General features: G+C 47.6%; 1 protein-coding gene across 1 annotated transcript in view; it reads left to right on the top strand.

Annotated features, from left to right (window-relative positions):
- Positions 1-16,881, top strand: part of LOC117882963 (ovotransferrin-like) — a 56,225-nt gene that overhangs the window by 17,960 nt on the left and 21,384 nt on the right. Inside the window, exons 13-21 of the mRNA XM_034781861.1 lie at positions 705-855; positions 1,788-1,852; positions 2,987-3,171; positions 5,385-5,571; positions 7,305-7,328; positions 9,018-9,059; positions 10,771-10,968; positions 12,125-12,219; positions 14,146-14,223. Coding sequence (XP_034637752.1) covers positions 705-855; positions 1,788-1,852; positions 2,987-3,171; positions 5,385-5,571; positions 7,305-7,328; positions 9,018-9,059; positions 10,771-10,968; positions 12,125-12,219; positions 14,146-14,223 — 1,025 coding nt within the window. The remainder of the gene's footprint in view (positions 1-704; positions 856-1,787; positions 1,853-2,986; positions 3,172-5,384; positions 5,572-7,304; positions 7,329-9,017; positions 9,060-10,770; positions 10,969-12,124; positions 12,220-14,145; positions 14,224-16,881) is intronic.

Here is a 16,881-nt window from a genome sequence, read left to right on the forward strand (position 1 = left end):
CATTTGTAGGGATAACAAGCCTATCTAGAGTTCTAATAGCCAGGATGAAAAAGACCAGGGCTTGGGCAGAAATTGGGTTTCTTGCACTTTCTTCTAGAGCAGCTGGTATCAGCTATGATTGGAGACAGGCTGCTGGACCAGATAGAGCCCCAATCTGGACCAAAGTAGCAAAATCTGTCTTCCTGCTGTGAGGGTTGTTAGATCAAACCCTGACCCATATTGACAGTGGTCCAATTCACAATGTTTCCCTTATGCAGCCTCTGCCATTTCTTAGGCTGAAGATGTTACCTAGATTGTAAACTCTTTGGGGGCAGGGAGTGTCTTTTTGCTCACTGTCTGTACAGCACCTAGATCAGTGGGATCCTGGGCCATGACTGCAACACAAATAATACTTATTTCCAAATTACCTGTCATTGGCTTTGAGTCTCATGCTGAAAAACTGGTGCACAACAAAGATGTGTCTGTTTCTTACTGTGAGTTTCTCTGTCCATAACTTCACTTTGTACAGGTGCAGCATGGGAACTGATGGTTTCTAAGGAAATGCCTCCTAAGTCTTTTAAAGAGGTTTTAGTTTTCTTTTCAACTAATTTAAATTATTTCAAGGCCTAATAATGATGAATCATATGAAGATTCTCATTAAGGAAAGAGAAAAGCAAGAGCCAGAGAGGAAATATACAACAGGTGTTCTATATTCCTCCTGGCAGATAAGTTCTTCAGTAAAGGCTGTGCTCCTGGATCTCCACTTACCTCACCACTCTGCGAGTTGTGTGTGGGCTCAGGCAGCAGCCTCCCACCAAATTACATATGTGCCGCCAACAGCAATGAGAGATACTACGGATACAGTGGGGCCTTCCGGTAAGTGACTCCAATATAATACTAGGTGTTCCTTGGGCGGTGATGGAGTGAGAGCCCTGCCCCTGCTGACAGAGCCCTGAGAATCCTACCTCTTTCCCCTCACTCTAATTTCCTCTTCCCTTCAGGCCCCACTGTGCAGAGACCATCTTTCTCCTCATAACTCCCTACAAAGCCCCAGCAGTGCTACTCCTTCAGGAGGGGGAGGAGCAATAGCAGATGGGGACTGGAACTTTAGCCTTCCCACAGGGCAGGGCCACTAGATCTTACCCTTTAACTGAAAGGGAGAACAGGAACGCATTTTTTAAATCTTCCCCCAAACTCTGTTGTATGATCCCAAAGGAGAATCTATGGGCCAGTTCCTGCCCCAGGGGCCAGCTCCTTGGCACCCTCCAACAGCTCAGGATTAAATAGCTTGTGCTGGTACGAGCCTTGCCAGGCAATTAATTGTGTTTCACTCCCTACTGGTAAAGAAATGACCCAATGCAGCAGTGCTTCACGGCTCGCAGTAGTTTTGGTGTAAGCTCCACCTTTCACAGGCTAGCGCTATTGAAATGTATAGCCAGGATCCTCACTGACAGATATGACAAGGATTTTGAGGGTGGCAAATTTAGTCATGCAACAACAAAATAAATAAAATAAATAATAATAATTAACAACAGCACACATGTTTCTTATTCATTGGACAAAGCTTATCTTTTCTGTTAAATTAAAAAGTGTCAGTGGTGAAATGCATGCTGGACTCTGCACATTGCTGGTGATAAAAGGTTACGTTTTAACTGTCCTTGTCAATTCTGTGTCAATTCTAACAGAGCTAAAAGTGCTCACAGGTTTAGGTCACAAAAGATGACAAGTGTCAACAGCAGATCTGCAGGGAAGGCAACGATTCACAACACCTGTAACTCCTGATTGTCTTCTCTCTCGGTATTTGTTAGGTGCCTGGTTGAGAAGGGAGACGTGGCCTTTGTTAAGCACACAATTGTCAGTGAGAACACCGATGGTATGTGATTATTTCACCTTGACATTAGACTCCATAAATGACTAGACTGGATACTCGTGAAACCTATGGTACAGACAGTCTGGCTGTAAAGGTCTAGGACTAGATCTGTCAGTAAGCATAGAGAATAGAAAGGGCTGTGGAGAAGGGGAGCGCTTCATCATGATGGTGGGAATACCCCATGCTGACTTAGCTGCTGCTGAAGCACATGGTTCTAGTAGCATTGCTTCCCTTCATCGCCGTCCCACTGTGCTCTATGGGCTTGAGCCAAAGCCAGCTGAAGTCAATGGGAGTCTTTCCATCACCTTCAATGGGCTTTGGATCGGGTCATAGGAGGGCAAAGCCTTGTTATCTGCTCAGGGATAGAAATGTGCAGATTTGGGTGGGCGCACACACACTAGTGCTAGCTTCCGACTCCAGTGGCTGGTCACTGCAGTCTATGGCTCAAGTCCTGCTCACCTTGCTCTGGTGTTGGGGAGCAGATGGCATGCCCACCCTGCTCCAGATAAAGCCTGCCCGTTCTGTCTGAGATCAGTCTTACCCCTTTCCTGGGATATGACTTCACTGGTAACTCAAACAACAATCATAGAACAGAAACCCCAGTCCAGGCTTTCTCCCCAAGACTGGTCCCAGGGCTTCCTGCAGGGACAGGCTGTCTCTGTCCCTAGTTCTCTGACCACAGGCTATGCCCCCTTCTCTTCCTTCCTCATGGAATTAACAAGCCACACCTGCCCCAGTCAGCCCAACTCCCACTCAACAGCTTCATGCAGGGTTCTCGCTCCTGCCAGCCTGTCACAGAGTCTGCCAGTCACTGTCTGTACACCTGAGAGTTCAATACCATTTCCACAAGCCCTGGCTATGGTCTTCAAGCCAGCCTAGGGGGGTTTAGATACATCCTCTAGTAGAATGAATATTAATAGAAGATGTGTGAATAAATCCTCCAGATTGCCCTGTCTCCCCCCACGCTAGCTGCTTCCTGTTGAGCTCTAGTCAGTACATCTCCTAGACACGGGCATGTATCCAAATACAAGCGCACACACAGACATTCCCAATGATACCCCCCATAGGCAGCCACACTCAGAGCAAAGCCTGGTGCTGTCAAACAGCTCTAGAGCCTCCACCTAATTCTCTTTCAAGGACATAATAATGCTGACTGGGCAAAGGGGCTGAGAAGTGACCAATTCGAGTTGCTGTGCCGGGATGGAAATCGCGCCCGTACTGAAGAATACAAGAAATGCCACCTGGCTCTAGTTCCTGCCCATGCTGTGGTCACACGTCCAGACAGAGCAACTGCTGTCCGTGAGATGCTGATAAACCAACAGGTCAGTACTGGGGCAGAAATCTTTTCAGCTTGTTTTTATATTCCCCTCTTAGCATTTAGAGTGAACCAATAACAGGTCATGCATAAGTGACATACGCCAGTGTTAGAAACTCTTATCAGCAAGTCCAACTCCCTGTTCAAATCCAGACATAGTTGGCTGTATCAGTGTTTGGATTCATGAGAGTGGATGACCATACTGCTACAAATGAAATAGAAGAGGGGCAGTCTATCACACTGAATTTTTTTCATCCAATCAGCCCAATTTTCTAACAGCCCATTGCATTTAATGAAAGGTCTCCCATTGACTTTGGCGGGCATTGGTGCCAGTCCCATAGGATGCCATAAGTCAGATATTTTATGGCATCACAGACCATATAAACTTTTCACTCAGTTTCAGCTTGTTTCCATATTCGGTCTCATCTACTGGAAATCTGAACGCACAAATAGTGTTTCATACCATTGCAAGAAAAGTAGAATGGATCAGGACCTTCTCCTTTTGCTGGCAGAGATTCCTGCTGTGATGGGTTGGGTCACAGAAACCCCCTTAGGACTGCCACCTGATGTGCTGAGACTACCTCTAAGCTCGTTTTCCCTGGCAGCTTGGAACTTCGGTACCCCGCCTGGTTGTGCCAGACATGCTAGCCTGCTACAAACACATACCCTGGTCTGAACCATGTCCCCCAAAAGCTGCAGGCTTAACTGAAAACAGCTTAAGAAGTGCTCCTGTCTCCAGCATCCAGATACCCAGCTCCCAATGGGGTCCAAACCCCAAACAACTCCATTTTACTCTGTATAAAGCTTATACAAGGTAAACTCAAATTGTTTGCCCTCTACAACACTGATAGAGATGCACAGCTGTTTGCTCCCCCAGGTATTAATACTTGCTCTAGGTTAATTAATAAGGGAAATGTGATTTTATTAAATATAAAAAGTAGGATTTAAGTGGTTCCAAGTAATAACAGACAGAACAAAGTAAATTACCAAGCAAAATAAAACGAAAACACGCACGTCTAAGTCTAATACAGTAGGAAACTAAATGCAGGTAAATTTCACCCTCAGAGATGGTCCAATAAGCTTCTTTGACAGACTAGACTTCCACATAGTCTGGGTCCAGCAATCACTCACACCCCTGTAGTTACTGTCCTTTGTTCCAGTTTCTTTCAGGCATCTCTTTGGGGTGCAGAGGTTATCTCTTGAGCCAGCTGAAGACAAAATGGAGGGGTTTTCTAGGGCCTTATATAGTCTCTCTCGTGGATGGAAACTCCTAGTGTTCTCCTGTGCAGAATCACAGCTACAAGATGGAGTTCTGGAGTCACATGGGCAAGTCACATGTCCATGCATGACTCAGTTCTTTACAGGCCGATGCCATTGCTTACATGTTAGTTTGAACATTCCCAGGAAAGCTCAGATGTGGATTGGCGTCTCTCCAGGTCCATTGTTAGCTAAGTACTCCCAATTACTTGAAGAACCCCTTCACACTATGTTGACCAAATCTGCCTTATGTGCTTCCTACAGCAAACACTTTAAATACAAGCATAGAGCCAACACTCATAACTTCAGATATAAAAATGATACATGCATACGAATAGGATGAATACATTCAGTAGAACATAATCTTTGCAAAGATATGTTACATGGCATATCTAGCATAAAACATATTCCAGTTATGTCATATTTACACTCATAAGCATATTTTTATAAAGCATTATGGGGTACAACATCACACCTGGTTTACAAGAGGAATTGTCTTATGGGAATCTCTGGCCACCTTAAATTGAGCTGCAAAGTGAACTTGTGAGACCGGAGAATCCAGCCCTCTGCATGAGGAAAATATGTATTTTGAGATCTCTCACTATTTCTATAGGACCAAAACTGATTAAGACCAGTCATGTAGTGATACATGGCTTCATACTGCAGTCCCTGCTCTCTGTATTAGGGCTTTCTACCTTGCTCATCACCGTGGTATCTGAGCTCTTTTCAGGTAAATCTGCATGGTGAGGCCCCCTACTGGATTTCGTGGATTCTTCTGCTCTCCTCCCGTCCCTGTAGAAGGAAGTTCTTTTGGGAGTGTATGCAAATATTTTTTCTTACATTGTTCTGTTGATGGTGAGAGAACTTTCTCCAGCTTTACGCCATACAGATGATCTGACTCTGCATGAAGCTGAGTCTTTGCTTTCATCTATGTCCATTTACCTGTTCATTCCTGTATTTCAGGCATTGTATGGAAGCCGTGGATCTCAGAAAGCTATCTTCCAGATGTTTCAGTCTGAAACCAAGGACCTTTTATTCAAGGATTCCACCACGTGCCTGATTCAACTCTCCAGAGGAACAACCTATGAGCAGTACCTGGGAAAAGACTACTTTGATTCTATCTCTAGTCTCAATAAGTGCTCACCATCAGGTAACTGTAACAAACCCAGATGAGAAATAGATGAACTGCATCTGTCTGCTGCATAGATATGAATATCATGGGGAGCTGGGGCTCGAGGGAGACGGGAGTTATGTTTGTCACTGCCCAGTCCAGTTTTCCAAGCAAAATGAAGGCAACAACTTATGAAGATACCAATACATCTTTTTGTCTTATAAAAATGTTATGAGTTGAACCATGCTGGATTGGTATCACCAGACACTAAAGTCTGTTATTTATCTCTAGTATAGGTACAGTATGAGAAGTGGGGATGCAACTTTCCCTGCCCCGCCAATGTGCTCAGTTCTGTTCTGTAGAAATACATCTTAGGAGAAGAGACGACAAGTTCCTTTTTCACGTCCATTCAGTACTTGGCCTCTCCTCTGAAATTGCCAAGAAGGCGGCAAATTAGAGGAGAAGCCAAGAACGGAAGGTAGCTTTTGTGATGTGGACTTGTGTCCACTAAGAATCTAGCCTGAGATCACCAGTTCATTTCACACAGTCCACCGTCCACTCAGTGAATGGTAGCAACTCTTGGCCCCTGCTGACCTGGCACAGATTTGAACCAGTGCCCTAGGAGCCTCTTAACAAGTCCCTTGAGCCCATCCAGTCCACTGACCACTAATATTATGAAAGTTTATTCCCCAACTGGAACTTCACTTAGGACGGAAGAATCCCATGCACTGCTACAGACTAGGGACCGAATGGCTAGGAAGCAGTTCTGCAGAAAAAGACCTAGTGGTTACAGTGAACGAGAAGCTGGATATGAGTCGACAGTGTGCCCTTGTTGCCAAGAAGGCTAATGGCATTTTGGGCTGTATAAGTAGGGGCATTGCCAGCAGATCGAGGGACGTGATCATTCCCCTCTATTCGACATTGGTGAGGAATACTGTGTCCAGTTTTGGGCCCCACACTACAAGAAGGATGTGGAAAAATTGGAAAGAGTCCAGCGGAGGGCAACAAAAATGATTAGGGGGCTGGAGCACATGACTTATGAGGAGAGGCTGAGGGAACTGGGATTGTTTAGTCTGCAGAAGAGAAGAATGAAGGGGGATTTGATAGCTGCTTTCAACTACCTGAAAGAGGGTTCCAAAGAGGATGGCTCTAGACTGTTCTCAATGGTAGCAGATGACAGAACAAGGAATAATGGTCTCAAGTTGCAGTGGGGGAGGTTTAAGTTGGATATTAGGAAAAACTTTTTCACTAGGAGGATGGTGAAACACTAGAATGGGTTACCTAGGGAGGTGGTGGAATCTCCTTCCTTAGAGGTTTTTAAGGTCAGGTTTGACAAAGCCCTGGCTGGGATGATTTAGTTGGGGATTGGTCCTGCTTTGAGCAGGGGGTTGGACTAGATGACCTCCTGCGGTCCCTTCCTACCCTGATATTCTATGATTCAGAGAGCGCTAGAAACAATATATTGCTGTGAGCTCTCCAGCCAGCCAGTGCTCCTGCCCCATTTCCTATGGGGCTTCCTGCTTGGAGAACACATGGCCAGAGTAGCTCTGAGCAGCCTGCCCCTGATCCATTCCAAACAGTGAAATCCTGTCGGGACTGGGTTGGGACAGCTCTTTGTAGCATTTTGTGCATGTAAACCTAGGGTATGTTTTCCACATGGAAAGATTGTTACTGTAGTGTTATCTGTGCTGGTAGAATGTGAAATGTGTTTATTTTCTGTTTAAACAAGCTGCCAGCAATATCTGAATCTGCCTGTTCTCTTCCCCTTACAGAACTCCTCCAGGTCTGCAGCTTCAGTGACTTGGACTGATCAGATTAACGGGAGCGCCTCACAGTGGGAGGAAAAATCTGGATGCTTCATTCCTTGTAGCGTTCTCAGCACTGAACTCTAGCTAGCTGGGGTCCCACTGCTGCTGTCTCTTCCCCCCCTTTAACTCACCATTGAAGAGGTGTCTAGCCTGTTCTCATGACGTTTGACTCCCTGCTGTCACCAGAGCAAGAAATAAAATCTCAGAGTCTAACATTGGGCTTGCTGTGATTCAGTTTGAAATTCTCCTTTGCATTTGGAGTCTCAGCTATTACAGAATGCTATCAAATACACAGAATAGCACAAGCCGGCCTCACAGAAATGTACATATTTATTTTTCAGTGTGTATTGTGTGCCTATCGTATTTCTTTGGAAGCACTAACAATGCATTTATATAGCTGCTATGGTAATACAAATAATAATAATACATACCCAGAATAACCCAAACCAGTAGAGCTTATTCAGCACCAAACCTTAGATACCAAGTGGAACCAGTCAGAAACATTGAGCTGCAATTTCCACTAATGCTACATGACCAGCATTTCTGATGCAATAGGTTGGCACCTGTAAGCAGCAAATAAACATAGTTCACTGCATGGAAAATTTAGATTGTGTGCTTTTCCAGAAGGACAATTGTATCGAACCAGCTAAAACCTCCGAAGTATTGACACATCAACTCTCTCAGAGAATGCATGCTCCGACCAGTCAAGTACCCTTCTTGGCTACTCCCAGACTGCTGTGTGAGGATCTAGCAACTGAATCCCGGAGGGCTTTCAGCCTCCAGAGTTGGAACAGAGCCCAGGCGCTGCCCCTATCTTCGGGTCCCTAGGCACACTCTTGGGGTGCACTCCCCCACCCCAGTAGCTGACACTATTCTCACAGGAGGGGTAGGGGGGTTAACCTGTTCTGGTAGGTAGGAACAGGTAACGTGGGGCAGAGAGAGCAAGGAGGGTTGAAGAGGGGGTGGGGGGGCCTCAGGGAGGCGGTCAGGGGGTGGGGAGCAGGGGAGATTGGATAGGGGATGGGCGTCCCGGCGGGATGGTCAGGGGACAGAAAGCAGGGGTGTTTGGATAGGATGCGGGAGTTCCGGGGGGCTGGACAGGGGGCAGGGGCCAGGCCACGCCTCGCTGTTTGGGGAGGCATAGCCTCCCCCAGCCTTCCTTACTTGGCCCTCCATACAATTTCTGTACCCGATGTGGTCCTAGGGCCAAAAAGTTTGCCCACCCCTGATCTAGGAGAACATTAGCCAACCCCTTCTTGCAGCAGCTCTGATTGGTTGTTCTGTCACATGGAAAAGTAGGGCAGGGACCAATCATAGGGCTAAGATTTGCTAGGGGGCTGTGGCTTCTTAACGCCAGACTGGGCCCAAGCCCCGCCTAAATCTGGTCCACTTGTGAAAAAGTTGCATGAGGTAGTAACACTGCAGACAAGTAGGAGGAAGTATCTTCTCCCAGCTCCGGCCAACCTGCTTAGCATATCTGTTGGCCAGTCAGCATACAGCCATTAAAGTTAAGGGTCATATCTGCTTAGGGTGACCCGAATTGGGTGGGACAGTCTCAAAATGCAGCGTTCAAGTCCTGGGCTGAATGACTCCAGGACGGTATTTGTCCCAGCTCTGCACCTGCCTGAGGCTCAGAGGAAGCGCCAGTCTCACCCCTGCTCCTCCTCTTCCCCATAGGCCCCGCCTACTGGCCAGGCCAGAAGCTGGATCTTGGCCGTGGTAAGAGCCACCCAGGGAGCCTGGGCCACTGTGGAGAGCCCTGGACCCTCCACCAGCCCTGGATAGCACACTTGTTATTTCTAGTGCAGCCCAGTTTGCTTCAGGCTGAATCCTGAAAGGGCTTACAAAGTGCAGTCAGGTTAAGCTACCTTGCTGAGCAAGAGTGCTGATCTGTAATTTATAGCAGTGCTCTTAAAATACAGGATATTTGACTCAGGGGCTTCAGTTTCAGAGTTCCCTTTGGATTATTTAAACACTAGTTTGGGATTTTTTTAGGGCCCGTATGTCCTGGTTGTCCCCACTGATCTGGGCCAGTGTTGCTAACACTTGTGATTGGTTGGAGTTTTCCCCAACTGCTACAGTCAAGAGACTGTGTGAAAAGTAACCTCAGCTTTCATTAACAAAAAAAAAGGAAACGTATAGGTCTGATGTTTGCAGAGAAAAACTTGAAAAAGCTTAAGTGTGCCTCCTAGAGTCTGTGCAAAAGAAGGCATAGAAAAAGAATCCAAAATTTATTATTTAAAAAAACCTCAAGATTTTTAAGCCCATGATTTCTAGGGGGCCCTGCCTCATTATTTTTGAAAGCTTTGAGGTCAGTAATTCTGAAATCAGATCATAAATGGCCAGTTTTTACTTTGCAGAGTGACAGCATGTTTTCAGGCCTCTGTGTATTCTCAGACAGGCACCTTTTCTCTTTTTAGTAGCGTGTGATGCTTTCACTGCATGGACCTCTCTCACTCAACTCGAGTACAGCAGTTGCTTGACCGGGAACAGAAGTAGGCTTGTAACTTGGACCCCTTGTTTGCTGTAGCTCTCCATGTACATATTTATTAAGAAAACTATTGGTCTGAGTATTAGGAGAACAGGAGTTAGTGAGCTGGAGAGGAATCATAGAGAGTAGCCTCTGCTTTGCTAATTTACATCTCAGGCGTACTTAATGATTTTAGCTTCTACTAGCAGCAGCTTGCTGAGGTGTTATTTTTAGAGGAGCAAGCCCTATGTGTTAAAAACCAGTACCATCAAATGTGAGTAATTTCAAATGGATTATTTATATCCAAAAATTCACTACATATCTAGAAATTTAGTAGGGGCCCTGTGGAAAATATTGTACTGTATGTACTCATGTAATTAGAGACAATATACAAACACAAGGGGGCACACTTCAGGTTGCTAAACAGCCTTAATCCTGACCTTTCCTAACTTTTGAGTACTTGACTTTGCAATGCTAATAATGTTCTCTTAATGCCATTTTTTGTATGGAATATACTATGTAATATGTAGAATTCAAGAATGCAGCAGCAGGCTGATTAAGGATTAATATTTTCCTTACTCCCACAGTGCTCCATATAACTGCCTGTTTAGCTGTGGAGCTCATGCAAGTCACTCTGGTGACCCATGAACTGCTATCTTGTCAAGCCTGTGGGAAATGGCCCACTATGCTCTGGAACTATTTGGCGTTATAAATTGATAAATCCTGGTGTGGTGGCGATGCTGGCTGTCCTACGTGGGAGCAGGAAGTAGGCATGACCGCCAGTGACCCTGGTGCAAAAAGAAGAGTCGCTGTTAAAAGTTTTACAGACTGTTTGGCAGCAATTGCCTGCAGACTGCAACTCCCATGAGGCTTTCCAGAGAAGGCCCTGGAGGACCACAACTCCCGAGAGCCCTTGCGGCGAGAGTGTGGGCGGGGAACTACGTTTCCCATGATGCATCTGCACGGTGCGGCGCTCTGACGGCGCAGGCCACGACTGGGGACACGTGGCTATCAGCGCGGGGCAGGGGATGGCGTCGGAGGGCGACCAGCGAAGCGGGCTGCAGCCCTACCTGGACTCGCTGCGGCAGGAGCTGCAAGTGCCGGACTCGACCCTGCTCTCGGTGCTGCTGGCGCTGCTGGCCGTGGCCCTGACCCTGCGTGAGTGACTGCGGCATGACACCCCGACTCGCTGCGCGGCCCGGTACCTCGGCTCGCCTCCCGTCGGCCCGCTTTCCCCCGGCCACCCCGGCAGGCTGTTTGGTCTACCCCCCGGCCCGGTACCCCAACCCCCTAACGTACCGAAAGTACCAGTGTCACAAATTCAGTGTGCACAATCACCCCCTCTTGTGGTTGATTTTTGAATGCGCTTTTAATTTACAGTGGAACCCCATTTATCCGATCTAATTAGGACTGGGGCCAGATCAGATAATCAGAAATTGGGATAATCAGGAGAACTGGCAAAGAACTTTCTATCCCTTATTTTAAGATGAGGTGAGAGCTCAGGCAGTCAGCCCCTGGTGGCTGGTGGTTCGCTTAATATGGAGAGCCAGATAATGGAGGCTCGGATAAATGAGGTTCTATGTTTCACTCTATATGCATCCGAAGAAGTGGGCTGTAGTCCACGAAAGCTTATGCTCTAATAAATTTGTTAGTCTCTAAGGTGCCACAAGTACTCCTGTTCTTTTTGCGGCTACAGACTAACACGGCTGCTACTCTGAAACCTGAGGTTCTATTGTATATCAATAAAACGTGTTCAAACTGAAACCTATATATATCGGGGCTCGGGAAACTGAAGTTCAATGTTTCATCTTAATTGTGGAAAAAGGCAGATTTTTGTTGTTTTTATTATCAGAGAATTTTGTTTTTTTGTATCATGGAAAACTAGGATCCCAGAGCCTTTGCTCTGTTGCAGCTGAATATCTTCAGATGTGGTCCATGAGTTTTCAGTGAAGTTTGGCTATATGGAAAATTTAGAAAAGTTAGTATGAACCATTTGTTAGCTAGAGAGATTTAGAGAAAAAATGGTGGGACTTGCAAAATTAAAGGGAGTATTATTTAATTTTAACAGCTAATTGTTCATCTATAACAGGTAGTATTAAACCTCGTCAGTATGAAACTCAAAGCCAGCTTACCTGTGAAGATGCTATGGCACCTCCATAATGCTCAGAGCAAGGTTAGATGAAAAGGGGTAAGACATCTGAGCTGTATCTAGACTAGTACTTCCACTGATGGCAAATTACAAATCCAAAATTTGTTTGTACAGATGCACGCTTGGCCATATGCTGGTATCCTGTAATTTTTCCTTTGTCCACAGTGATTTGGAAACTTATCCGGGGCAGGAAGAGCAGCCGGAGAACGGTGCTTCTGGTAGGCCTTTGTGACTCAGGAAAAACACTGCTGTTTGTCCGAGTAAGTAAAGTTTGGGGTGTTTTATAGTACTCCTGCCACTGAGATTGGCAAGGTGAATGAAAGCTGAGTGGCTCATGCTCTTCTTTTCAAACCTTTAATGGGCTCTTTGGGTGCATTTGTGGAAGGGGAGAACTCTCTTTAAATTAAAACTTGCAAGTATAGTAGATTCTGCTTAGTAGAAACCTGGATGTTAACAGCTTCTGGTTAATAGCATCATTTTGTTGGGAATCAGCCCTGTCCTATTGATTTTAAGGTTAATGGGATTCAGATGTTGGCAGTGGCATGCCATTTATTAAGGACAATTTTTTAGGAGGAAGGCTCCAGCTGCAGGTAGGTTTGCAAGCTGCAGCCAAGGAAGGAAGTGCTGGACCGGGCCTTCTCTAACCGCAGCCTAGCAAACCTGCCTGCAGCCCCTAGTGCTTCCTTCTGGGACTGCAGCCCAGCAAGCCTGCCTGTGCACAGGAATTGCACAGGAGGTCAGGGGCTGAGGGCTCTGTGGGGAGGCTGGGGAAAGGAGCTGCAGCCAGGGGGGGAAGTAACTTAATGGACTTACCGGTACACAGGGCAGCCAGGGTCCTGGGCAAGGTGGAAGGGGCGGCTCGGGTGGAAGGGGTGGGGTTGGGGCTAGACTCCCCCAGCCAGCCCTTCGGTACTGCCCAGCATATGCCGGCCAGGGCTCTGACGGCCGCTGGCGCAGGCCCCAGGACAGCTGCCCCTTTTGCCCCACCCCTCCAATTGGCGGCCCTGCTGATACGGTCGGCTGTGTATCGGTAGCCATTTTCTTACTGGTTTACTTTCACCTCTGGCTGCAGCCCAGGTGCCAGAGCTTCACGGTACCTCTCCTTGTGCTCCCTGGGCTGCACCAGGGAAGAAAGCGCTGGGATGTGCTGAGCCCCAGTCCCTGGAGAGTTGAGGTGCTGTGCAGCTCTGTGGACTCCCACTGCCCCTACTCACTGTAGAAGCCCCAGCATCCGGCCTGCAGCCCCGCTGCCCGCAGGCACATTTCCTTGGCTGCAGCCCTACAAGCCCCAGGCCAGCGTTTCCTACCATGGCTGCAGCCCTGCAAACGTGCCTTCCACTTATTGGCAACTGCTGGATAATGGCAAATTTTTGCAGGCTGCTGAGGGGTTGCTAATAAGCAGAATCTGCTGCACTTTGTTTTATTCCCTCTTGTTTGCAAAATGCTCCTTGAAACATGAAGATTAGAAAACCTATTTTTTCTATTTGGCACATTTATTCAGTTTTGAAAAGAACTAGAAATGATGACTTTGTAAATGCCTTTTTAAAACATGTATTTAAATCTATCATTCTTTCCCAATCAGCTTGATTATAAAGTGGGCCAAATATCAGACCTATATTATTTTATTCTTTTTTAAAAAGTCTCAAAGCTGAGTTCATCTCTTTATATGTTCCTGTATTTCCATTACCTTGTTCTAAATGTTGTTTCATCCCTGATTTTAGAAATCAGGCTGATTAAACAACTTGTTCATACATAAGTAAAAATTAATTATAGCTTGACACAATGCTTTTTGTTTGTTTGGGTAGTCTTCAGTTTCCCTATTCTGTTTCCAGTAAGGCTGCTGGGATACATAGCAAAGAATGTTTAGTGTTTTCTTGAGAGGAAACTGCCTACAGCATTGTAATTGCTTGTCGTTCTGGACTGTGATTAAGCATTAATGGCAGCTTTGAATTAGGCTCAGTGTTGGAGCCCTTCCTTTTGGGGGGGATGGAAGTGTTCCATGGAGATGGAGCCAGCCAGTGTTAATTGATTGGGAGGTTCCTGGAATGATAGGAAACAATCAGTTTAACATTTCCTAAAACAGACAATTCCATCGTTTTGCTGAAATTTCATTGAGTAGAAAAAACATTTCCTCGGAAACCTGGAAATAGGATTGATTTTCCTCTGTCTTGTTTTATTTTTAATAGCTGTTAACAGGCACTTACCGAAACACCCAGACCTCCATAACTGATAGCTCTGCTGTTTACAGAGTCAGTAATGACAAGGTAAGCAGACACTGGTTTGGATTTTGCATAAAACTCTTGGGGTATGACAAGTTTGGTTGTGAGTTGGTGGCCTTTGAATTTACAGCTAATTATAGTCAGATTCTGCAGAGAAAGGCACTAGTCTCTGCATATTTAAGCGGAAGCTATAAATCTGATTTGGTGTCTCCTTCTCCTAGCTTTGCCAAAACTGGAACCGGTCTACCTAAAATTTCACTCAGTTGGTCTTAACCTGGGATAGAATCTTTCTAGAGAGGCTGGGACAAATCTGTGATGGAAGGGTAGATAGGGTATGGAGGTCTGAGAAGCTCAAGTGGGTTTCATTCCGTTGTCAGATTCTATTTTTGTTTTTTTGTTTGTTTTTTTGGCTCATCTTATCTTCAAAGTGTCTTGACCTAGAAACTACAGATTTGTTCCAGTCTTCTCAGGAGGTTCGTTGGGGGATTATTTAGGTATTAAGAGCTGTGTTCATAAGCTAAGTAAAGGATGCATGGCGCTAATGGGGCAGGAGTCATGAGAACGGAACGATATGAGGAAAGGGGGCTGGTCAGAGGTGAAAGTAAGCCGGTACGCCGTGCTTCCCTGGTGCAGCTCGGGGAGCACAAGGAGAGCCAGTACGCCGTGCCGGATCGCACCGGCTTCCGCAGTGGGGATTTAAAGGGCTCCCTGCCGGAAGCCCAGAGCTCTTTAAATCCCTCCCCGCAGCTCTGGCGGCTGGGCTAGGGCTGGGATTTAAAGGGCCTGGAGCTCCGCGACAGCCGGAGCCCTGGGCCCTTTAATTTGCCCCTGAGCCCCGGGGGCTCCCAGCCACCTCTGAAGCTGGGAGCCCCGGGTTGATTTAAAGGCCCCACCCCCTCAGGACTCTGGCAGTACCGGTAAGTCCTGTAACTTAGGGTATGTCTATACTTACCTCCGGGTCCAGCAGTAAGCAATCAATCTTCTGGGATTGATTTATCGCGTCTTGTCTAGACGCGATAGATCAATCCCAGAAGTGCTCGCCGTCGACGCCGGTACTCCTGCTCCGTGAGAGGAGTATGCGGAGTCAACGGGGGAGCCTGCCTGCCGCGTGTGGACCCGCGGTAAGTTCGAACTAAGATACTTTGACTTCAGCTACGTTATTCACGTAGCTGAAGTTGCGTATCTTAGTTTGAAGTGGGAGGTTAGTGTGGACCAGCCCTTATTTTCACCCATGGGGCTGGTCCAGAAGAAGCCACAAAAATCTCCAGCAAAACTTTAACCTTGAGTTCAAGGGACGCTCTTAACTTGAATTCTAGTTATTTAAGTCTTACACCACCCTCACGCTGCTAATATTTGTAAACTTATTGTATTTTTCTTGTTTTAGACATATATTTCTCTCCCTGTTGTGTGAAAGGCCTATACAAATTTTAGGGCAGAGGTCCCCAATCTGTGGGGCGTGGTTCCCTAGAAGGAAGCTGAGGAACATTTAGTGGTGCATGGCTGGGGCCCGGGGCAGCGAAGGGAGCGGCACCCATCTCTGCTCCTGCCTCTGGCTGCTGGCCCCGTGCCCAGGGCTCCGTGCCCACCCTCAGCAGTGACCCCAGCCTCGGCCCCCTTACCCCTGTCCACATTTCTCCTTCCCCGAGCTGGGGGGGCGGGCGGTGGTGGCACTGCCGCCGCAGGTGGTGGTGGCGGCAGGGTTGGCAGGCTCCCTACCTGGCTTGGTGCCTCCCTGGACGCGGCAACATCCCTCAGCTCCTAGGCAGAGGGGGAGACGCAGCCAGGCAGCTCTGCACGCTGCCTCCTCCCTGAGCGTTGGCTCTGCAGCTCCCATTGGCCGGGAACTGCAGTCAATGGATGCTGCGGGGGTAGTGCCTGCAGGCGGAGGCAGCGCGTAGAGCCACCCAGTCCCTCTGCCTAGGAGCAGAGGGATGTCGCCGCTTCCGCGGAGCCTCCATGAGGTAAGTGCCGCCCACATCCCTCTCCCGCACCCCAGCCCTGAGCCCCCTCCCACACCCAAACTCCTGCTGCTGTTGGGCAAGGGGGGTGCAGTGGCCTGAGACTGCCCCAGTGGTGGCATGGGGGCCTCTTACACTCATGTATAGAAGCTGCCTATCAACAGCAAATAAGTGGGAGACTTTGGGCACATATGCTGTAGGACAGGGGTCTCAAACACGCAACCCGCAGTGTTATTTTCTGTGGCTGTGAGCTCCTCATCCCCCACCTCCCCCGCCGTCCCCCAGCATTTACCTAGAGTGGCTCCAGCCTGATGCGCACCGGGGGCAGGATAGGCTCCATGCCTGCCTGCCCTGCCCCCGCGCTGCTCCGGGAAGCGGCCGGAACCTGGGGAAGGGCACAGGGGTGTGTATGGTTGTTAGAACATAAGAGAGGCCGTACCGGGTCAGACCAAAGGTCCATCTAGCCCAGTATCCTGTCTACCGACAGTGGCCAATGCCAGGAGCCCCAGAGGGAGTGAATCTAACAGGCAATGATCAAGTGATCTCTCTCCTGCCATCCATCTCCACCCTCTGACAGACAGAGCCTAGGGACACCATTCCTTACCCCTCCTGGCTAATAGCCATTAATGGACTTAACCACCATGAATTTATCCAGTTCTCTTTTAAACTCTGTTATAGTCCTAGCCTTCACAACCTCCTCAGGTAAGGAGTTCCACAAGTTGACGGTGCGCTGTGTGAAGAAGAA

The sequence above is a fragment of the Trachemys scripta genome, chromosome 9 (genome assembly GCF_013100865.1).
Source record: "Trachemys scripta elegans isolate TJP31775 chromosome 9, CAS_Tse_1.0, whole genome shotgun sequence".
In the NCBI taxonomy this organism is placed as follows: Eukaryota; Metazoa; Chordata; order Testudines; family Emydidae; genus Trachemys; species Trachemys scripta.